Genomic DNA, 25,166 nt, shown 5'->3' on the forward strand with positions numbered 1-25,166 from the left:
TTAATATATCGCATTTAAATCTATGCTATGCACTATGGCATTTTCATAGTTCTTCTCCCGAAGATGTATAACAATGGTCTTGAATTTGTACTATATGATAATTGGTTCTTAAAGTGTTTGTCTTTGGATATTAAACCATTGAGAAATTGCATTGTCATTATATAATTTATATTTATCTTTTATTGCTTCATAATTAAATTTAAGTGATATGAGGTCATTTACAATTCTGTGTATTTTGTGATTACTACCGGGCTACGTGTGGTGTATGTCATATTTTTAAAATTGGAAACCGGCCTTAAAACAGGACTAGTGGATGGTAACAAGTGTATATCGTGATTATGTTTATGGAGTTTTATTATTCCTATAGTCATTATTTCCATACTTTAACAATTTAATGCTAAAAAGGGCCACAAGGTTAGAATTGTTTGGGGAATTCAGAAAAGACATGCCTTCAGTTTCGACAAGTCATTAACACGAACAATTGATCAGTCAAACATCACCGCAGTCTTTGCTTTAAATAGGTTGCTGTCAGAAACCAAATGTCACATGTTTGAAATCTGTACACAACCTTTCATTTCAAAAGCATTGATTCCACATAGATATCCTTAATGCTAAATTATTTAACATTTAACCAACTTTAATGCGGTGGTAGATTACACGATTTAAATAAAAGACGATTACATATTGTTGGATTCACATCAATCGTTGACCTACACAAATATGTTAAGAAAAATACCTTCCACAAGGGCATATCAACTGTAATTTTTCCTCTCCAAATGATGTTGAGTTTCGTCTGACAACAATCGTGTCCCATGAACTCCTTGAGGTAATTACTGTTCGCCAACTCTAACGGCCTTATTTTATCAAATGGTTTCTCGAGTGTTTTTATCAATATATCGTGGGCCTTCTTATTGTCTTTCTTGTAACATTCTGTGAGCACACCAATTGCTTTTCGTTCATAATCCCTACAATATATAAATGTGTAGCAATGCCGTGTTTAAAGTACACTTGTGGTAAGCCAAACGGGAAACACACCAGTAAACAACTCTACCTCTAATAATTTTAATCCATTTGGATTTGATTTCACGAACAAAAATAATTCACCTGCAATACATTCTCATTGAGGCAATGAATAGTTTCACAATTTAAGTAGTATATAACCATATTACATCTTTTGGTATCTTTAATATATTTAAACGTGACTAAACCTGGCATGATTTCTGAGATCCGTTGACAGTTCTGATTCCAGACAACGTCCCGCTGTGTTTGCAAATGCTTTCAGGACTGAACTTGCAACCAAGGCTGTGCCTATGATATGTAACTATACAATATGGCCAAAACTACAGCGAATGCGATCAGTGTAATAATTGTCAAATTGAGAATTGCAAAATAGAAGAAAAACCTAGTGTGTAGTATATGGTATGTCACTTACCAAGTTTGTCTTGACAATGTTTCCACATGAGCTCTCCAAGCCGTTGACGGTTAAATAGTATGGCAAAGAGAAAAAGGTCTACAAAACCAATCGGCCTTTTTTGGTCTGCGTTAATATAAAAAAAACAATGAATATCAGCATCGACTAACATCACACCAAATGTTATAGCAATTAATAATATGTGTCAATCACTATTTAAATTGCGTTATTTTGCTGTAAACGTAATGACATATGTAAACACATTTTCAATGGTAAAGTTAATCAGATATGAGTGTGCTCATGACTTCCGAATTAAAAGAGCCAACGTTTTTTAACTGATAATAGCAACTGCATTAGACTCATTTTATATTATATATCCAATGTTTCAACGCACCGGAATACGGGTTGCCCATATTGTTGAACTGAGCATTCAAGAGGTTTCCAACCCTCGACAACAACGGAAATTCATAAGGCGTTCTTGACTGATATGTGTCTTCGTCTGGCTATAAATGACATTAAAAACAGTTTATCATACATTAAATGTAACAAACAGAATACTAATTAACATACATTAAAGTTTTTAGTTTTGTATTGTTATATAATTTAAAAAAATGTGTTTTATGTAAACTGTTCACAAACATGTCAACCTGGGATAATAGGTAATAAATTGGTCAAGTAAAAGATCCATTTTGATTCATCCGTTCATTTATTTCACTTGAAACTTTCCTAGAATGTTATGTCTACGAACACGTGCTCGTTTTTACCTGTATCCAGTGCAGCTGTTTTTTAATAAACATTTTTATTGTGTCACTTTCTGCATTGCCACCCAGCACCTTTGGTAAAGACAAAAATGATAGAATAACACTATTATATGTGCAAATATGTTTTCCGTAGCATCAATTGACTACATTAATGTCTTATTCAAGGCAGTCTTTAAAAGCTTCTTTGAAGATTGACGACTTACATCGCTATATAATTTCTCCAAATCTTCGTAGTTTACGTTCAATTCTGTTGGAAGCAGCAGTTTGACAAAGTCCGCTTGATCATTGCACAATGTTTCGAACAGGGTATCAGCAATTGTGACCTGAAAATAATATCTATGCCTGTCAGATCTTTGGTAATTTGGCGAACATGAGTTTTTGGGAAAAGAAGCTCATATGTATAGAAATTGAAAATGGCTTTTTTAAATAATGCGGATAAAATATAAAATGCAGTTAACTTAAGCTTAAGTACAATAACCATAACAGCATATGTTCCCAGTTCTAACAGATTGTAATGCTATACTATGCATAAATAACCGAACTTAGCATGATGCACTATTGTGGTTGATTTCAGCTATATCGTTCTTGTGTGTTTTCCGCTTCGAAGGGCGTTAACACGACAACACTCCAGATCGCCAAATATACGTGCCGAAACAACAGGTGAAGATACTGTACATTTTGGCCTGTCCACATGTTGGCGACTTTCAAGCTCACCAACACATCATATCGACAATGTAAGAGCGCCAATACGACAAGTTTTTATATGCCATAACGACATAAAGACACATTAATCTCGCACGTTCTTTTGTCAATTCGTTGGCAAGTTGGTGCCTCTGATTTGTCGGTCTGCCGCGTCGTCGGATTGAAAGGGCATCATAACAACAACATCAAAAGCACACCGATACGGCAATTTAAACTACACTTGTGATAATTTGTAAACACGGTTCGGTTTTGTCCGACCTAAAGTTCCATATAAGAGCACAGTCTCTTTAACAAATGAAATTACGTCTAACAAAACGCCTTCTCGGCAAATGTTTATTTCGATATAATCAAAATGTCAAGATTTTTTATTGATATAGTTTTATTGAAACTTATCAAGATTCTTAAATACAAAACAAATCAATAGTAAGTAATGATCACTTCTTTTTGGAAGAAACATGTATCAACAATTATAATTTGTTATAAATTAATATTCTAAGTTTCACATAGATAACAGTGGTTACAATTGTATAACTGTTTCAGCTGTAGTGCGTACATGTACGTTTTGACCCAAAATGTACTGCATACATTGTGATCCGAATTCAAGTTGCAATACATGCGTAATATACTTATTTTATAAATATAGATGCTTAAACATCATTTCATTTAACTGTTGGAAAACACAAACATATTTAAACATACTTGTATGCGATTTATTCATTACTAAACTGTGTTATGTTCACCATGTGTGAATTTTATATGGAAATCATTTAATAATATTTATTGTAACTGCATAACACAAACGCTTACATTGGTCACATGTGTCAAAGATGTGATTTCATCGCATGCAGACATCGGATCTGGAAACTGTATCTCGTTTTGAGCAAAATCGAATTCGTTCCATCTCCAAGCAAGAGATAGCAGCAATTTCGAAGTGCTATGGTGTGCTGTTAAAACACAATACACATACACAAGCATATATTATAGTAGTCTAGTTAGAAGGATTGATTCTAATAACAGTATTAAAGTAAACAAGAGCTGTGTATGTGAAACACAATCCCCCCTAATGCACTTTGAAGCTATATCCCAATTGAATTCATTATGACAAAGTAACTGTTCATTGATATTTGATAGATTTACGGGCCTTGGACAAGTCAATATTTGAAAGTGTTTAGAAAAATGTCAAAGAAACTGTTATTTTATAGTAAATTCCAAGACTCGTAAATTCCTCAAATATCAATGGACCATAACAAAACTTAGCCTTGATGTAAAAGTCCTGCAGGTAGACTCACACATCAAAAATCAGGTATGTTTCTGAAAATGTTTCGGAAAAAATTCCTTAAAAGTGTTATTTTAGCGAAAATGATTAAGTCCAAGGTCCGTAACTTCGTCAAAAACCAACGGACCGTAATGAAACTAGAACTTGATCTGTAAGTCATGTAGGTAGGCTCACACACCAAAAATAAGTTCAGTATCTGAGGGCGTTTCTGGAAAAATTGGAAAAAGTGTTATTTTAAGAAAATTCTTAGCCCAAGGCCCGTAAATTCGTAGAAAATCAATGGACCGGAACGAAACTCAATTTTGATCTGTAAGTCATGCAGGTAGGCTCGCATACCAAAAATTAGGTCAATATCAGCAAGCGTTTAAAAACAAGTCCGGAAACTGTTATTCTATATAACATTTCTAGTTCCAAGGCACGTCACTTCGCAAAAAATCAATGAATCGAAACGAACCTCGAACTAAATATGTACGTCATGCAAGAAGACTCAAACACCAAACGTCAGGTAAATATCTGTAGTACAAAACTCCGGACACTGAATGCCGGACGGACGGGAAGACGGACGAGCAGACGGACGGACGGACGGACAGTGCGACTGCTATATGCCACCATAGCGTGGGCATAAAAACACATTATGTGAAATCAGAATTGCTTAAACCAAATTACCATTGTTGCGAAATTGTGTGTGTATATCAAATATATGAAATGTATAGGGTATACCATTTTGATATTTGTAATTTCATTGAAAAAAGAAGATATTACCTTTCTTGATAGCTAATAGAATGGCATATTGTATGTCAGTCGTTTCTGATTGAGAGTAAATGTTTACCTGTAAATAAAAGTAGAATAATAATAACTTCTACTACTTCTACTACTACTAGTACTTGTCTTCAACTACTTTTTCTACTAATACTACTAATACTAATACTACTAATTCTTATAACTAAAAATACTAATAATGTATGTATAATAATTACATTTTTTACAAATGCATACATTATTTAAATCAAATTGAATTTGTTAACTTTATTTGATGACTATCTTTCTTACATATTTTGTTTCTTCGAGAATGTCTTTGAGCAAATGAACGCATTCTTCTTTGGCACTGCAACAGACATTGCTTCACTGGAAGACTATATTAACTGTACAAACCTTAATAATTATGCACTGTTATTTCATAGTCATCGCTTCAAATGGAAACACCACAACGTATTTATTTGGTATAAATGACAAAACGTGTAGTACGCCTTTGTAATTATTGATGTTAAAATGATTCCTACATTTACACACATTTGCTGTATTCTATTTGTAAAAGTAGTTTTAGATCCGTAGAATCAGACATAAAAGCGAAACTTTTGGACAGTTACACTCTCTTCTGCGAACTTAGTAAATACACCTCACAGTTGCATTTGTTTAGAAGTATTCATCTTTAGTGGGTAAAAGGAAAGTTACTTATTGTATATTCATGCTTTATTATTAAGTTTTCAGACAGAGCATATATTGAGAGTCTAGTGTTAAATTGTACGGTATGTAAATAGTTAAGCAATTTTAATGTGTAAACATACTTGTCGGTCGAACGTTCATTTTGATTTCGGCATGCTGCAATTAAGTCAGCTTCAGATCCCGATCCTTGTATGAAAACCACCGGGATGCCGTGGGTAACAGCGTAGTGTGCCTTCTTTAATACAGAAACGTCAACCCCGATAACAATCACAACACGTCCTAAATTGTCAAGGTTCTTACGTTTGCAGTTAAAGCTGTCGACACCTCTCACTAGCAGGTAACAGTGTTTGGTTGAGTGTACACTATTGTTGTCATCATGATCCTGTGCAAAACACAAAATAATGGCAGGTTGATTTAACCTACATTCAAATGGATCCATCTTTATAATAAAATATAATAAAATATGTTTTATGTTTTGATTAAATAAATCACTTCAAACGAAAAAACAAATCAATGACACAAAATACCATTTTAACAGAGCATGTAAGAATTCTAGACAATTATAACACTGTAAAGCCCATCATTACATCACATTAAATCTGTGCAATAGTGTTACTTCATAAAATTGCATTTAAAAAAATATTTGAAACGCCTGGATTAAGTACTTTTCCGATAAATAATCATGGTCAAAAAATCAAAAAGCGAATGATTAAATGATGCATGCGTTGTTGGAAAGTTGACCAATAAACAGTAAACCTGTTAAACGCCCTACCAGTACAAGAATGCCATCACCAAACGTCTCTTCGAAATATTCAATTGGTTTCTCGTAAGCATTGAAACTGCTTTGTTTCACCTCCAGGAACTCATAGGCTTCGTCTTGAGTACTAAAGCTGATAATCCACGTGCCTTAATAAAAATAAAAGGCTAATGACTTGAAACAGCAATGGATCGTTGTTGTAATGGTGTCTAAAATGTTGTTATGTTTATGTTATTTGTGTTTCAACATTAAAAAGCATAATAAACATAATTTTATTATTTACCTCTGCTATCTGCAATTTCGCAAAGTGATGTTAGCAAACGTTGATGGACGTCAGTAAGTTCTTTCCCTCTCTGTGTTGTCTCGATAACAGATATAATGAGGTTGGCACAAGTTTCTTGTATTATTTTGGTCTGGAAAGAAAGTATAAAAAATGTATTTGCATTTATATCGGTCTATATACACTAGTGTATATGCTATTATTTCCTTTGTTTTCAATGTCATGTAATTACTTAAGTAATTTAAAAATAATTTATATCCGGAGCTCGGTGGATGCATAATACAAATTGGCCTTGCTTTGTGTTGACAAAAAACAGTATTACTGTTTCTTCAACCGCGTCGGATTTTCGGCTAGAGCATTGTGTACATCGGTGTTTGTATTGATTGATCGTTATAGGGAAACGACAAGTGAAAATCCTATCTCATCGTGCGTTCTGCTACCATATCACAGTGGTTTTGTATTACCTTTGGTGTTTCCTCTTCAATTTGACATGAATAATGTTCTGTCCGCATTGTTAGACCTTTGGGTTCTATAGGGTGTATGCTGAAAATGTAAGACATGTGTGTACGATAACAAAACACTTATTTTTGTCATACTTTGTTATCATTACATAATTGCTGGAAATCAAATAGCTGAACCATGTGAACTTATTATTGAATAATTAGGAATAATATAAGACCATACCAGGCAATTAAAAGTTATTATGGGGCACATAATAAAATTATAATTTCTAAAAACGGCATTTTTTAAACTATAGGTATTACCTTGATATTTACGCTAGATATGCAGTTCTTGTGCGCGACACACAGTCTCTTCTTCACTTAATATTAGTGTAACTGTTTTGGGATTTCAGAGCTCGGACAAGTTCTTTTCTGAAAAACAAATGTTTTATGTTTGTTGTAGAACCAGCAATTGTGTTAATGTGTCTTACCGAAAGTGTGCAATTAAGTCGGTGGAATTGTGGTATTTTGTAAAATATCACTTCTGGATAGTTCTAAATTTGTTTATATATTCCAAAAATAGTGCGTTGACCGATATATGTTTTAATATTTTGTTTTATAAGAAAATAAATATAAATACATTGAAGAAATTTTGGCAAACTTCTATTATCTAGACCTTTTTTACATTTCAATAATTCGGCTTTAATACTATGATTTGTGTCGGTTTCATTGGTTGAATAGAATTTCTAAAATACTATTGTTTAACATTTATGTAATGCGATGCATTTGTTTGTTACGTTTGTTTTCATTCAATACAAATTAGTGTATTTAGGCTTACAAGCTACCGAAAATGTGCCGGTTTCAACTTTTATCACTGATTACATTTAGTTTTGGACAAGTAGAAATTCATCAGTTTTTATGCAGAAGTGCATGTTGCGTAATTGCAAATAAAATCGAAACAAGGCCGTTAACCCTATGCTTTAACTTCATTTCACACAAAGTATTTGTGTTAATTCTGTGCAGATACATCTGCAAAAATATATATTATTGGGAAAAAGTCGCCAAAACTGCCGCACCACCCCGTACACAATTAATGTTCGTGTATATGGACAAAAACGCTACACAGTGTACGTAAAATGTAAGGAAATTACATTAGGAGGTTCGATGAAATGAAATTGAAAATCAATTTTGGTCAATTAAATAACTATTATTTCTATTGTCGTTGTGTTGGTTCAAATTTGGCATTGTTTTTAGCATTTGCACCGCGAAGTTAATACACGTAATTTTGGGCTTGCCATTTGATAAATACACAATTGTTAAGCACTTATTTTTAAGGGCCCTTATTTATAACACGTGTGAGTATTAATAATAATAATATCAATATAAAAACACACGCATTTGCAATTCTTATTTAAGCCTTTTCTACGAATGCCGTAATTTGGTCTATACACGTGACGAATCTTAAATGCAGAAAATAAAAACTTACAAAATTCGTTAATGTTAGCCGCCCCTCTCTTTTAACTAAAATATAAGTAAGAAAACACTCACAAACGTCTACATTGTAGAGACTGAATATTGTTACTGCTTAATTTGCCTGTTTTCAATGTACAATAAGGGTATCCTGGTCGATGTTGGCCTTTTTAACGTGAACGTGAACAATATCCTTCGATATAAGTGGTCTTTTTCAAACGGAAACCGTTTGCTCGAAACGTTCTGGTAGTCAATTATAATAGATTAATTGCTAACAAATGAGAACAAGTCAACTAATTATATTGTTATTCTCGTGTTGCTGATAGGATGTATACGAATGTAAAGAAACTATGTGTTATGTTTTGTTTTTATTTGATTCGAAATGTGTAATGTTTGTTTTTTTATTCGTAGCACGTATATGCGATCTTTCTATAACATTTTCAAAACAGATGCAAGGTTTATTACTATAAAAATTAGAATAAAAGTGCGCGGAAATGGTACCAGAAAATCAACAAAATTAGAGTTTTATACAATTGCAAATGATGTTCGCTAATCTATTAGTTAATCAATTCATGTACAAAGACATGTACACTTTTTTGGAAATCTCTACTATTCTGTGGAGAATTGTAGACAAACGATAGGTAGACAAAATGTTTGGTTCTGCAACAAATGCATTTGACATTATCGACATCTGCTTGAATTTGGAAGTTATGAATTGCATTTTGTTAACAATATTTGATTCCTTGTACTAATGTTAGACAATCGATATATTGCATTTAACATATTATATTTAACATAACTTGTTTTTACCACTCTAGAGGCCACATTTATGATTAAATCTTAATAAAATTTGGTCATAATTATTATCTTGGCAATAAACAGACTGTATTTGAATCTTGGTAACGTGCATCAAAAAACTCGGTCTCCAAGTCAAATGATAGAAAACCCTTGTAAAACTCTAGTTGAAAAAAAGACCTGTGTTATTGAATAAAAAGAGAGGTTTTTTTTATTTATAGCACAACACAAATATTGTCGTCGTATTTTTACATCGTTTGCCAATAATACTTAAATCAAATAAATTTAACAAAACGAGTGTTCGTTCACCTGCGCAAAACGCTCTCGTATAAGCTTTTGTGATTACTTGTTGTCCATCGTGCATTGACAACATGTTCTGTCCATTGAAAAAGAATGGCCGCAATTGGGCGGGAGCAGGTTTCCTTATGTGGCTATAGTAAAACCATTTAAAGACTCTAGAAGCTACATGTTTGACCCAACCATTAGAAACTTGCTCAGAATAGAAATTGTGTTGTTATGATATCTGGGCTGATTCCATAAATGATTGTAGGTTTGTTTTTCAAAATCATGGCAACATTTACTGCTAATAACAGTTTAGTTTCGATATTTGATGTTGCTTTATTATGATGTGAAAAAGAGTCTAACCCCTTCTCATTTGGATTGCATATTGGATGAGTGGAGTCAAAGGTCAAGGTCACTGTTTCTAAAATAGCTAAATGGATTCAATTTAATTAATCGAAAACAAATAACGTTATGGTAATGAATCTTCATACATAAACACTTCGTATTCAGACATATTCATGGGTTTCATATGGGACGGAAGGGGTGAAGGCCATTGTCATTTTAGTTATTATATAATAATTGTTTCTACTCAATAACTCAATAATAAATTGAGCTGTTATATCTTAACCGAATATAAACATTCCTTATATTAAGTAAAATCGGTAGTGTGGTATATATCATGCATGATGTCAAGGTAAAAGGTAACTGTTTTTACAAAACTGTTTCTACATAAAAATGCATACCACTAAATTACTCGAACACTAACTGAGCTTTGGTCATACAACCACATATAGAGGTGCTTCTCATCAAAATTTTATTTGGCATTGCATGATCAGGTCATTGTTACTAATTAAAGATAAATCATGGTTTCCGCTTAATAACTTAGTAACAAATTGCGTTATGGAATTGAGTCTACATATTAACATATGTTATCTCTATATCTAGCAAAATTGTTTACACTTGTCTTCAATGGTCACCTGCGATATGCGGCCAACACATTTCGCAACGAAAGCCAGTTTTAGACCTGTGAAGCGGTCACGAGTTAATCTGAGGTGCGAAAATTAAATAGACAAATCGATTTTCATTGCTTGTGCCGCAACTCTGACGCCATAGCGTCTACTGTGCGTCTTTTTATGGGTAAAAAATCTGATTGCGGTTACCGTCTTTGATATATTAAATGCGGCTCACTGTGAGAAAACAAGGGTATTGAGAAGGTTTGTTTTACTGTGATTATTACAGGAACATCTTCATAATAAAGGACATCAGAGTATGGTACGCATTGTAAATAATTATTGTTAATTAAATGATCGCAACTTATTTTTTTATTAATGGTAAGGTAGTACACAGTGATCTTTTTTCAGAGGCCACGTTACAATAACAATGTAATTTGGTAGCAATCAGCAACTGCATTTATATCGCCGTAGCATGCGAGCGCAGATGTTTTTCGCTTATAAGGTGTCAATAACAACACTAAGCTAGCGAGTGTTCTTATTGGCAGATGATCAGGATTAAAGTTATGGTCTGATTTGGTCATACGGAGCTTAAATTACAACCTTTATAGCAAACTAATTGCCTGTATGGATGTAACAATGTTTGCTAAGCTAAACAGGATATTTCATTAAGATTATTTATTAACAAAATGTCTAACGTACAAAAGTATATGTGCATGTAAATTACTTCAGACATTAACGAAGTATCAGGTATTTTTGCTATTGGTGTGTGTTTCTTTGAATGAGGATAATACTATCAGATAAGAATCGTCTAAAAAGTGGTCATCTGCCTTTTTTGACCACTTTCCTTGACTGGCTTCTTCCGAAAGGTTGGACTTTGTATAGCAGATTACTTAAAAAATCATAACCTTTGAAACCAATTGGCAAAGAGATTAAATATTTAGTATGTAACATCATATCGTACGTCATTGAAACTCATACCCAAGGGTCACAACTGGTCTCGCCCCAGGGATCATATGATTTGCTTTGACTTAAATTTAAAATAAAACAATTGTGGACGATAACCACGTGTACGATTTGGTATATGCGTCGTGTGATGTGCGGTGTGTCGTCTACTAGTAGCTCATTACCACTCAAGATGACGTATTTTTCGTCCAATCTTGATAAACTTTGGTCAGAATGTTTATCTGTACAATATCTAGGACTATCTTGAATCAGTGTCACGTGCGTTCGAAACCTAGGTCACCAGATCAAACGTTTGACAAACTGGCTAACACTCTAAAGCCACATGTATGACTCAGTATTGATGGCATCGGTCAGAATGTTTATCTTGACAATATAAAGGCCATGTTTGAATCTGGGTTAAGTGGGATCATAAACTATATTACTAGGTCAAGTCTTCAACAGGTTGCGTCCGTAAACACAGGTGAGGGCTTAATGACCATCATGACCCTCTTGTTTGTTTGTAAACTTTAGTCCTCGTATTTCAATAAAGGATGCCAAAAACCTTAGTGCTATATATTTAAAACATTTTAAAATTCCGTTTAGATCCTTCAAAACGTTTTCGTTATTATTATTACTGTTTATTAAGAAATTTATTTAATTTTGTTTTATGTTGGAATGCGCTTGTTACGAATAGGATTTCATGCTGAAGATTTTACAAAAACAAGTTGGTTTTCCTGTAATAACAAGGTCCTTTTGTCAGAAGCCAATTTATTAATTTTAGGTTTAATACAAATTTATTAAATGCTGATAAAACAGGACTTTAAAAATCTTCTCATTACATGCAAATTTAATACAAAAGGATTGAATTTTATTTAAATTTAGAAATGTTACAACCGAACTATTATCAGAGCTTTGAACCCTCTTTTAAAATGCATCATGCCAAATAAACAGCAGTACGCGGATGAATCCACTTTTGTGAGGTAACTTACACTCATACTGAAGCATTTGGGCAAACTGTGCTATAAATAAAATAACTATTATAGGTTATTATTGAACAGGCAGAAAGCTTGTATTAGAATACTTAATATGTTAAACATTTTTACCAATAGTACATTAAACGACTAAAATGATAGTTATGAGGAAATATACGGTGCTTTTCTTACAGGGATACGTCCTTTTGACATGCGTATTGCGGTAGGGATGTCTTGGAATGGCAAATAATTAAAATCGCAAGATATGTCTGGTAAAGTGGTTCACGATTAACTAATTGACCTGATAGAAATACAACATGTACTAGTAAAATTCACTCCAGTCCATTTCAGTAAGCAAAAGGACTTTCCAGCAAATGAGATGTGTTATTTAAGCACGTTTACAATAATAGTATCAAAAAATAATTTAGAAATATGATCCTTAAATGTTGGTATGGAACGTTTCCCCTGATTATCAATTAATGCAACACGATTTTTTTTTCTATCAGGGTTGTCAAGAGGAACTGTGTGCTGAATTTCTTTTTTGCACCGGAAGCAAGACAACAAGAGAAAGAGTTAATTAGAAAGTGGTCAAGCGTTCGGGAGGCTCATTGCTCGCCTTTCCGGTTTCCAGGTTTTATACATATCATCGTCAAAATCATTGCAATAAATAAATAGGTGTTGCAATTAAATGTTAGTCTTCCTTATCAACTATTAGGGACACGGAAATTGTTAAATTGAAAACCAACGTCCCAGCCCTAACACAATATCGTTAACGGTTTTACATAACCTAGCTGTTGATCATCACCAACTGATTGTGTCTTGATTGTATAGACATTTCAACTTGATGGATAAAGTGTACATTATGTGGTTTACAACATGCGAAAAACTAAGATTAGTGATCATATTGCACTAACTGTTAACATATTATCTTAAAAAATTCGATGAATGACAATGAATTTAAATATTCTACCTATTGGAAAACATGTTAGTGAAAATGAACATTGTTGTCACGTTTTTCAAAAGGCATACCATATGTGACTGGACAAATAAAAAAGTATAATTTTGCACATGAGAGATTTAATATTCGTAGTGGCAAAGTCTCAGACAGTAGTTTGGCCTAACATGTAATAAAACATCAATACCAGTAACCGCTTTAGAAACATGAATACTAAAATAATACGCAATGTCTTTTAACATTATATTCTCATGGTCGTATTTCTGTGACTGTTTCAGTAAGTTTTGCATATGACACTTCTTATATTTCATATGAGAATTAACGCACCAGTCTAAAAATAAAGTTTGATCCATCTCGCAATGGCATAAATCCACATGATATGCAACCGCTGTAAGGACAATAATTGTTTGGTTCTTTCATTACATACAAAAATCTTAAACAGATACATATATGCCCCCCTTGTACATTATTCTATAGGAATAGACTCGTCATACTGCATAACAATATATATAAATATAAATTCAGTTTAAACATGACGCATTTTCATAAACGGGAAAGGGCTCTGAAAATAACAATTAATTGTAGTTAATAGCTGTCTCATTTTTCAATTGTTTTATTAATTACTAAGGTTGTACACGGCACGATAAAGTATCCCTGTTACGTCGTAAAACATCAATGTCTAAACACTCAATAACAATTAGTTTTCTGAATTCTGTATGCATATAACAGTTGCTGTGCAATTTCAAGACTTTGATTTAAGCGTATTAGGGATATGGGTTTATTAGGGGAAATCGAATTTTTGTTTATACTAAAATGAACGCGAAACGAATTATCGGTCATTGAGTTTTAGTAAACAACACCGATTAAAAAACAAGAACATAAATCGAAGACCAAATATAATTCTGACATGACGATTCCCGTAGTGAACCACTATTTCCAAATATTAGTATTTGTTATGGCAGGAAAAAATCTTATAAGCAGGGGAGATCAAAGTTAAACGTTTTTCTGAAAATTAACATGAATTAACCGCCCTTTTCTGTCTTCCTCACAAATAAAAAGCGCAACTTTGACAATATCGCTAAAAACTGGACTGTGCGTTTGCTGTGCAGTTTTGCCCATTGGATTGCGTATGATAGAGAATGACGTATGGATTGAGACATAACCTTTTCAGAAATAAGGAAATGCCACCAGATATCTCTTCTTTTTTTATTTTACAAATGTCTGACCCCATATTTTAAAAATACAGCAGAGAGCTGATACGACAAATATGTGCTCATAATCATCGTAAAAAGTTAGATGCAAGCTGTGTTTATTTCGTGTTTTTTTTTCATTTTTTGTGTACGCCCCAACATTGTTGGAGACATTAAGCATTGCATTCCATTCGTAAGAACGTACTTGAGTTTGCAACTTCTCTTTTAAATTAACGGCTGTGTTGATCTCTTTAAAACTTTAATAGCTGAATAACTGTAATGTGTAGATGATTTTAAAGAATGCATTTTGGCAGCGACCAGATTTTGCCCTTTGTCTGGGTTTCCAATGATCAATTCCTCTTAAACTGCTTGCCAGATTTCGATCAAACTTATAAATCGAAATAACGTTAATGTGTAAAGATGATCGTAAAGAAAGGAATTTTTCTGCAATCAGTTTATCTTATATATTGTCCTTTTGCGGCTCTTTCTTGCAACTGTGAAATATGTTGTCTGGTAAATATTGTGCTCCTTTTTAACTGCCAGGTGGTTTTGCTTATACATTCATAGCTGAAAGTCCTTGTGTAGATGATTGTGAAGGCAGGATTTTTTGTTTCGATTACTTTTTGAAAAGTTTTGTCAATTTGTTATTGTTTTCCACTATAGAATATAATTCGAAACGTTTTTTGTGTTTACTCCTTTTTAACCGCTTGCCGGATTTTGTGCAAACATTCACGGCTGAAATGACCTTAATATGTAGATGATCATAAAGGAATACATTTGGGCTGCAATCAAATTCGGCTGAATTATGGCCTTTTGTCATGTTATCTAGTGTTTATTTATGCATTTCATTTAATTGTGACGAATGTTTTTTTAAGTATAAAATGATTTAAAATAATTTTAGCGGAAGCAATACATCTTTATCTGACAAGTGGATTTTTCTGCATCAAAATATGTTTCGTATGAGGCTTCAGTGTCTTTGATACATATATTTCTAATAAACATACCGTCATTGTTGTTAATAGTTCACACTAAACTGATAGTATGTAGTGTATCTACACCAGAATATGCTTAAATTGCTTTAGTAAACCTTTTTTTTTCAAATGTCATTTATCGATCTTAAAAAGTAATTCCCAATTAGTCTTGCTGACCAGCATTTGGACCTTTCCAAATAAAACATGTCTAATTAAAGGATAATGTTAACATATTTTGGTATTTTTGACAAATGTCATAAAATGCATTTTCTTTTAATCAAAGACATAGTCCAATAGTTAGAAATTAAGTTGAATGTTGGCTTTGCCTTTTCCGTGATGAGAACCTGGGGCAGCTAAATCTAACGAGCAACCATTAGCCAAGTCGGGTATAATATTGAATTGCGTATGTTAAACGAAATATTTATAGTGCGTTACTTTTCCAACTCTGTGATAACAAACGAAGTTTGATTTTGTGTGTTGGAATATAATGTAAACTTTTTTTTATCGTTGACACCTCTGTTGAAACTTCCCGTTTTGCAATTATGCGAACAATTCCTTCGTATATAAATACACCTAATAAAATGTGTATTGAACATGATATATCTACAATTTCAAACTATTACAAAATCCTAACAATGCAACGTAGACTTAACACAACTGAATACTATTATTCATTTACAAACTAAGTGAACAAATTCAAAAAATATACATTGCATTTATATTATAAAACTAACTACTTGAAAGGAAAACGTTCCATAATATTGATTATATTGATTATATCAATATCAAACCGACCACAGTATTTGTTAACGTAAAATAATCTTCAGGTTGAATACAGGTATATATTTACAGAGATCGTTCACAGTTTGACCAAATAAAAAGCAGCGATTCACGTAAATTCCACACTATTAACCAAACATTCAACTCAGTATGTCAAGTATAATAAGCAATGTTTTGATTTTTTGATTAAATCCAAAGTATACCAATACACAATGACATGCACTGTAACTTAATAGTCTAATAGCTGTATGTGTTTTATTGATATGTTCGGTAGTTGAATGAGCAGGAATTTAAAGGATTGTAAAGAAATGGTGTCAAATTTCAACGACTTAAATACATTTAAATGTAATTTGTTTATACCTAATGATAAAAAATGACATTTCTGCAGTACAATAACAGCTGTGAAAATAAACAAATTGTTATTTTCACCGGTGAAAATAACAAATCTTCGGAACTACTTTTTCTATTTTAGATTATCATATCAAGATTGTGATGATCACGAGTGAATAAAAATCGGTATTCTACCGAATCCAACACATTTGTTGCGCCACTCGTGAAAAAATATGTTCTATGATCACTCGTGAAATAACAAACGATCTTACACTGACATGAACAAATAGCCTCAATTCAATATACTTAAAAATAAACATTTGTGTGTTTGATGTTTTTGAAAGTTAAACAAATAATAAACACATGATTGTCACTGCGTTTGTTTTTATGATTTAATGATTATTTTTTGTGGATTCATGAATAATTATTGTGGTTTTATTCACAAATCCAGGAATCGTTTTTGCTATTTCTATCTTATATTTCGTATAACCATCAATACATAGTTAAATGAGTATACTTTAAACAATAAGTTAAACTGACAATTCTTATCTACAAGTCCCATGATGTCAAGTCCGATTTCATTCGACAAGTTTGTAATTAAAAAATGAAGTATATAAAAGTAACATTTTATTAAAACATTGCATTTCGTGTTTGCATTTCAAATTTATTTTAAAACCAGATCGATTAAGAGTTCACCAGTAATTATCTCAATTGCATTTGCCAATAAGCATTTCTTTCTAAGCATTACATGTGTAAGCATTAAAAAGTAAGAAGACTGGAACTAGACCAGCGCATATTCTTGATCGATAATTCTGATGTAAAATCAAACTATTCGGTTAACTCCGATATCAAAAGTTGTGAAAAGTTGACTTTGCATTTTGACTTGGATGTTAGATTTGGGACCAAATTTCGGATGTGGGTGGAACAATGGTATCAGTGTCACACAGTTTGCGCCATGACCCAACCCCCGACGATCTCAAAGCCATGATAGAAGTTGTTTTAAGTTTATTGGTATTGTTGGATTTTGTTGCCGTTTTCAACCGTATTTCAGTAACGGCGGCCAGTTTTCCATTTCACACTCTGCTGTGTAGCTCCTTCACCGTTACTAAGTGCACGTGCTTATGCAAGTAAGTGACAACTACCCTAATTGCATCAGAGGAAGGGGGAGAATTGCCGAAGACAGGATTTTATTACCAATCCCCACACAAGTTATGTTACCTTGTCGGGGATAGAGCTCGGATATGTAGTACAGCGCTTTACCAACTGAGCTAGCCGGCCCTGATGAATACTAAGCGTTGATTATTGACGACCGCTTAAATGTATAAGAAAAAGCAAAATTTAACGAAACTATTATCGCAGAGGCCTCAAAATAGCAGCTCATTATACAGCATCGAAGATGGTAAGACTATAGAAAGCAAAAACATGTCGTTATTCAGAACAGACTACCACGTCTAATTCGGAGAAAAAAACAACGCTTTATTATAAGCGGCAGACGGCACTTTCAAAAGGACTTATTCTTTTGCCAAGAAGACCATACATCGAAAAAGTCACATGTGGCGTTAGCAAAATATTATGCTAATGGTGGTTGAAGTAGTATCGAACAAAATTATAATACATATTGAAAAAAAACTTTAAAACATAGTAATGTATTGTTGTTTGACACTTTTCATGATTTTTCATCATATTATCTTATCAGAAACTGCGAATTTAGAGAAAGTAATGCTAACACAACAAGGTGTGTGAAGTCAGCCAATTTAGCTTATTTAGCCTATTTAGCCGGTTAAGTACATATTTTGATACATACAATCTTTTTATCCTATTTAGCCTATTGAGCTGAAATATTAAGCTTATTAAGCCTATATAGCAAGTTTGGAACACAGTTGAAGAATATATTATCCGCTGGTGCATTCTTCCCATGGCGAGTGGGTATGCACATTTAAGGGCCCCTTTCGGACAAACAAGAGTTATCCCCCAGAAGCGACCTAGTGCAAGCTGGACTCCCGTTGGCTGCCTGTCGGGCTGATCTAGTTTCGGCACGGGTTTTTAATTAGGGTCGGCGTCACCTGCGGCCTAGGCAGCGTATGTATTATGCTCTATTTACATGGCGAGTGGGTATTCACCTTTAAGGGCCCTTTTCGGACAAACAAGACTAATCCTCCGAAAGCGGCCTATTGCACGCTGAACTGCCGTCGGCTGCCTGTCGTCCTGATCAAGTTTCGACCCGGGGATTTAATAAGGCTATGCGTCACTTACAGCCTATTTAGCGAATTAGGCTCTATTTAAATGGCGAGTGGGTATGTACCTTCAAGAGCCCCTTTACGACAAACAAGAGTTATCCATCGGAAGGGACCTAGTGCACGCTAAACTCCCGTTGGCGGCCTGTCGGGCTGATCTAGTTTCGGCTCGGGATTTTAAGTAGGGTCTGCTTCACCTACAGCCTATTTAGCGAATAAGGCACTATTTACAAGGCGAGTGAGTGTGCAAATTTAAGGGCCCCTTTCGGACAAACAAGAGTTATCCCCCGGAAGTGACTTAGAGCACGCTGAACTCCTGTCATCTGCCTGTCGTCCTGATCTACTTTCGGCCCGAGGTTTTAATTAGGGTCGGCGTCACCTACACCCTTTTTAGCGTATGTATTATGCTCTATTAAATGACGAGTGGGTATGCATCTTTAAGGACCATTTTCGGACAAACAAGAGTTATCCTCCGGAAGCGACCTAGTGCAAGCTGAACACCCGTTGGCTGCCTGTCGGATTGATCAAGTTTCGGCCCGGGGTGTTAACTAGGGCCGGCGTCACCTACAGCCTATTTAGCCAATTAGGATCTATTTACATGGCGAGTGTGTATGCACCTTCAACGGCCCCTTTGTCAGGCTGATCTAGTTTCGGCTCGGGGTTTTAATTTTTGTCGGCGTTACCTACAGCCTAGTTAGCGTATGTATTATGCTCTATTAAATGGCAAGTAGGTATGCATCTTTAAGGGCCCTTTTCGGACAAACAAGGGTTATCCCCCGGAAGCGATCAAGTACAAGCTGAATTTTCTTTGGCTGCCTGTAGGGCTGATCTAATTTCGGCACGGGGTTTTAATTTGGGTCGTCTTCACCTACAGACTATTTAGCGTATGTATTATGCTCTTTTTACATGGCGAGTGGGTATGCACCTTTAAGGGCCCCTTTCGGACTGACAAGAGTTATCATCCGGAAGCGGCCTAGTGCACGCTAAACTCCCCTCGGCTGCCTGTCGGGCTGATCTAGTTTCAGCCCGGGGTTTAAATAAGGGTTCGCGTCACATACAGCCTATTAAGCGTATGTATGATGCTCTATTTACATGGCGAGTGTGTATGCACCTTTAAGGGCCCTTTTACGGACAAACAAGAGGTATCCCCCGGGAGCGACCTAGTGCAAGCTGAACTCCATTTGGCTGCCTTTCGGGCTGATCTAGTTTCTGCCAGGGGTATTAATTAGAGTTGGCCTCACCTAAAGCCTATTGAGCGAATTAGGCTCTATTTGAATGGCAAGTGTTTATGCACCTTTAAGGCCCCATTTCGGACAAGCAAGAGTAAGTGCACCTAGTGCGACCTAGTGCGACCTAGTGCACGCCGAACTTCCTTCAGCTGCCTGTCGGGCTGATCTAGTTTTGGCCCGGGGTATTTATTATGGTTGGCGTCACCTACAGCCTATTTAGCGTATGTATTATGCTCTATTTACATTGCGAGTGAGTATGCACCTTTAGGGGCCCTTTTCGGACAAACAAGTGTTTTCCCCAGGAAGCGACATAGTGCATGCTAAACTCCCTTCGGCTGCCGGTCGGGCTGATCTAGTTTTGGCCCGGGGTATTAATTAGTGTAAGCGTCACTTACAGCCTATTTAGCGTATGAATTATGCTCTATTTACATGGCGACAGTGTATGCACCTTTAAAGGCCCTTATCGGACAAACAAGAGTTATCCTCAGGAAGCGACCTTGTGCAAGCTGAACTCCCGTTGGCTGCGTGTCGGGCTGATCTAGTTTTGGTCCGGGGTATTAATAAGGGTCGTCGTCACCTACAGCCTATTTAGCGAATTAGGCTCTATTTAACATGGCGAGTGTGTATGCACCTTTAACGGCCCCTTTCGGACAAACAAGAGTTATCCCCCGGAAGTGACCTAGTGCACGCTGAACGCCCGTCAGCTGCCTGTCGTCCTGATCTAGTTTCGGCCCGGGTATTTACTTATGGTCGGCGTCACATACAGCCTATTTTAGCGTATATAATATGCTCTTTTTAGCGAATAAGGCTCTTTTTTCATAGCAAGTATTTATGCAACTTCAAGGGCCCCTTTCGGACAAACAAGAGTTATTCCCCGGAAGCGACCTAATTCACGCTAAACTTCGGTCGGCTGCCTGTTTGGCTGACCTTGTTTCGGCCCGTGGTTATAATAGGGTCGGCGTCACAAACTGCATATTTAGCGTATTATGCGCTATATTTATGACAAATTGTTATGAACCTTAAAGGGCCTTTTTTCGGAAAAACAATAGTTATCCCCCGGAATGGACAATTTTATTGACTTTTATTCGGTAACCTACGTTGAGGGTAACTTATTGATTCTCGATTGTTCAATGTCGGCTTGGGAACTACTTAAATGTACCCCGGGTACTCTTAGATATACTTAAATGTATCTCGGGTACGAAAATATACTGAAACTAACCAGATTTTTTTACGCGATATTGGCCGGTGTCGGTGAATTATTCCCAAATTAAGTATTTTTATATTTATGTCAATATTTTGTAAAATTGCCTCTATTTTATCGCAACTCCTACTTAAAAAAGCATGATTAGGCAGGCTTTGTTCAACGAGAATTGTGTTATGTTTTTCCGTAGCGCGTTTTACGACATCGGATTTAGGGCGGGAATGAAACTCGTTTACAGTCTAAATTGGCCGGGTACGAGTAAGTATATTTTCTGTACCCGGAGTACATTACGGTTTAAATTTTTTGTTGCGTGATATCTTGTGAATTAGTTTTCGGTTTATTTTTTATTTTTGGTTGAGACATGCACCGTGTTTGGATTGTATGTTGTATGTATAATACCTTCAGGGATTGAATTTTGAGTATCGCAAGCAATGAAAAGAAACGAAGATGAAAAGATTAGATCGCATACAGTGTGTACATAGCTACAAATGAAACGTTTGTTCAGGGTTATGAATGCAAAAGATATAATTCAAAACCGTTTCAATTATTCGTAATTCTAAAGACTTCGTGCAATCATGACAAACGTTTTGGTCTTTATTTGAAGAGGCGATGAATCTCAAAATATTTTTGCAAGACTATCGCAGGCATAAATTAATGATGTATGCGCAGAGCTAATTAGTTTGCAGGGTACATCATTGAACCTCGGCGGTACGTTTGCCAAGTAAAACGATTAAAAGCTTAATTTGGTTAGGATTTTGAGTGCAATTAAATTTGTAGTATTCTTCACTCAGTGTCAATATTGAGTGGTTCCTAAAAAGCACATAATAGGTCCAATAGAAATGCTTTGGTACATTTGATCATTCAATTTAAATTAAATGAAACACTCGTCGCTTTTTGAAACAACTTTAACACACAATTGCAAAACAATATCTGTTAATACAGTACTCGAGCACATGGTATGACAGTAATTTGGAGAGAACGCCATACATATTAGGTATTCTTAGCTCTCGCTTTATACTCGTGCTTTTGTGCTTTGTAACAATGTTTGGAAATATGTTCATTGTTGTTTTTTTGCCAAAGAGGACATATTAAAACCGGGTTTCTCCCTTACTGAATTAAACTGGTTTATGTAACCCCTTAGCCCGAGGGCTTACTAATTTTACTTAAACTGATAGACTTACACCGCAATGCACATGACTTCCACGTTTAGTATATAGAATATAAAAAAACTCTACCGAGTCATTTGACATTATGCCCCTGATGTCAAAACTTGCCTAACGCTGGGGTCACTTGTTTTACATAAACATATAAGGATAATAACCATTTGTTCTGTCGTGTAAATTAGCAATACAAATGAATACAAAATCTGCAATATTTAGATAAAGTAAACCAAACTGTCACATAATTATAAAGTGTTGGGTATTTTTAACTGAAATTGAAAAGATTGTTAGTCTTTGTATATTGAAAGGCCCCGAAGACGGTAGTTCAGCTTGCACTAGGTCGCTTCCGGGGGATAACTCTTGTTTGTCCGAAAAGAGCCCTTTAAGGTGCATACCAACTCGCCATGTAAATCATAGAGCCTAATTCGCTAAATACGCTGTAGGTGACGCAGACCCACATTTAAACCCCGGGCCGAAACTAGATCAGGACGACAGGCAGCTGACGGGAGTTCAGCATGCACTAGGTGGCTTCCGGGGGATAACTCTTGTTTGTCCGAAAGGAGCCCTTTAAAGTGCATACCCAATCGCCATGTAAATAGAGCATAATACATACGCTTAATAGGCTGTAGGTGACGCCGACAATAATTAAAACCCCGGGCCGAAAATAGATCAGCCCGACAGGCAGCCGCCGACATTTCAGCGTGCACTAGGCCGCTTTCGGGGGATAACTCTTGTTTGTCCGAAAAGGGCTATTAAATGTGCATACACACTCGCCATGTAAATAGAGCCTAATTCACTAAATAGGCTGTAGGTGACGCAGACCCTAATTAAAACCCCGGGCCAAAACTAGGACGACAGGCAGCCGACGGCAGTTCAGAGTGCACTAGGTCGATTTTGGGGGATAACTCTTGTTTGTCCGAATAGGGCCCTTAAACAAGCATACACAGTCGCCATTTAAATAGAGCCTAATTCACTAAATAGGCTGAAGGCGACGCCAGCCCTAATTGAAACCCAGGGCCGCAACTGAAACAACAGCCCGATAGACAGCCGACGGGAGTTAAGCGTGCACAAGGTTGGTTCCGGGGAATAACTCTTGTTTGTCCGAAAGGGACCCTTAAAGGTACATACCCACTTGCCAAGTAACTAGAGCATAATATATACGCTACATAGGCCGTAGGTGACGCCTAATTTAAACCCCGAGCCGAAATTACATCAGCCCGACAGGAAGCCGACGGGAGTTCAGCGTGCACTAGGTCGCTTCCAGTGAATAACTCTTATTTGAACGAAAGGGGCCCTTTTAGATGCATACCCGCTCGCTATAGAAATAGAGCATAATACATACGCTCAATATGCTGAAGATGGTGCCGACCATAATTAAAATCCCAGGCCGAAACTAGATAAGCCCGACAGGCAGCCGACGTGATTTCAGCGTGCAATAGGTCGCTTCCGAGGAATAATTCTTTTTATTGTCCAAAAGGGGCCCATAAAGGTGCATACACACTCGCAATGTAAATAGTGCATACTACGCTAAATAGGCTTAAGGTGACGCCGACCCTAATTAAAACCCCGGGCCGAAACTAGATCAGCCCGACAGGTAGTCGACGGGAGTTCAACGTGCACTAGGTCGCTTCTGGGGGATACCTCTTGTTTGTCCGAAAGGGGCCCTTAAAGGTGTATACCCAACGCAATGTAAATAGTTCATACTCGCAATGTAAATAGTTCATAATACGCTATTTCGGCTTTAGGTGACTTCAACCTTAATTAAAACCCAGAGCCGAAACTAAATAAGCCGGACAGGTAGCCGACGGGAATTCGGCTTTCACAAGGTCGCTTCCGGGGGATTACTCTTGTTTTTCCGAAAGGGGCCCTAAAATGTGCATACATACTCGCCATGTAAATAGAGCATAATACGCTTAATAGGCTTTAGGTGACGCCGACCCTAATTAAAACCCGGGTCCGAAACTAGATCAGCCCGACAGGCAGCTGACGGGAGTTCAACGTTCACTAGGTCGCCTCCGGAGGATAACTCTTTTTTGTCCGAAAGGGACCTTAAAGGAGCATACCAACTTGCCATGTACATAGAGCATACTTCGCTTAATAGGCTGTAGGTGACGCATACCCTAATTAACACCTGGCCGAAACTAGATCAGCCCGACAGGCAGCCATCGGGTTTAAAGCTTGAACTGTGTCGCTTCCGGGGTTTAACTCTTATTTGTCCAAAAAGCGCACGTAAAGGTGCATACGCACTCGCCATGTAAATAAAGCATAATACATACGCTAAATATGCTATAGATGTCGCCGACCCTAATTAAAAACTCAGCTCGAAACTAGATCAGCCCGACTGGCAGCCGACGGGAGTTCAGCTTGCAATAGGTCGCTTCCGGGGTATAACTCATGTTTGTTCGAAAAAGGCCCTTAAATGTTCATAACAACTCGCCATAAAAATAGCACATACTAGTAACACGCTAAATAGGCCGTAAGTGACGCCAACCCTAACTAAAACTACAGGCCGAAACAAGGCTAGCCCGACAGACGGCCGACGAAAGTTCAGCGTGCACAATGTTGTTTCCTTATGATAACTCTTGTTTGTCGGAAAGCTGTCCTTAAAGGTGCATTCCCGCTCGCAATGTGCA

General features: G+C 36.0%; 1 protein-coding gene across 1 annotated transcript in view; it reads right to left on the bottom strand.

Annotated features, from left to right (window-relative positions):
* The window catches only part of LOC127867317 (transient receptor potential cation channel subfamily M member-like 2), a 418,942-nt gene that overhangs the window by 9,669 nt on the left and 384,107 nt on the right, over positions 1–25,166 (bottom strand). Inside the window, exons 7-13 of the mRNA XM_052408402.1 lie at positions 3,682–3,818; positions 2,376–2,495; positions 2,176–2,244; positions 1,806–1,914; positions 1,433–1,537; positions 1,209–1,308; positions 737–965 (exon numbers count right to left, since the gene is read on the bottom strand). Coding sequence (XP_052264362.1) covers positions 737–965; positions 1,209–1,308; positions 1,433–1,537; positions 1,806–1,914; positions 2,176–2,244; positions 2,376–2,495; positions 3,682–3,818 — 869 coding nt within the window. The remainder of the gene's footprint in view (positions 1–736; positions 966–1,208; positions 1,309–1,432; positions 1,538–1,805; positions 1,915–2,175; positions 2,245–2,375; positions 2,496–3,681; positions 3,819–25,166) is intronic.

The sequence above is a fragment of the Dreissena polymorpha genome, chromosome 2 (genome assembly GCF_020536995.1).
Source record: "Dreissena polymorpha isolate Duluth1 chromosome 2, UMN_Dpol_1.0, whole genome shotgun sequence".
NCBI classification, from domain to species: Eukaryota; Metazoa; Mollusca; class Bivalvia; order Myida; family Dreissenidae; genus Dreissena; species Dreissena polymorpha.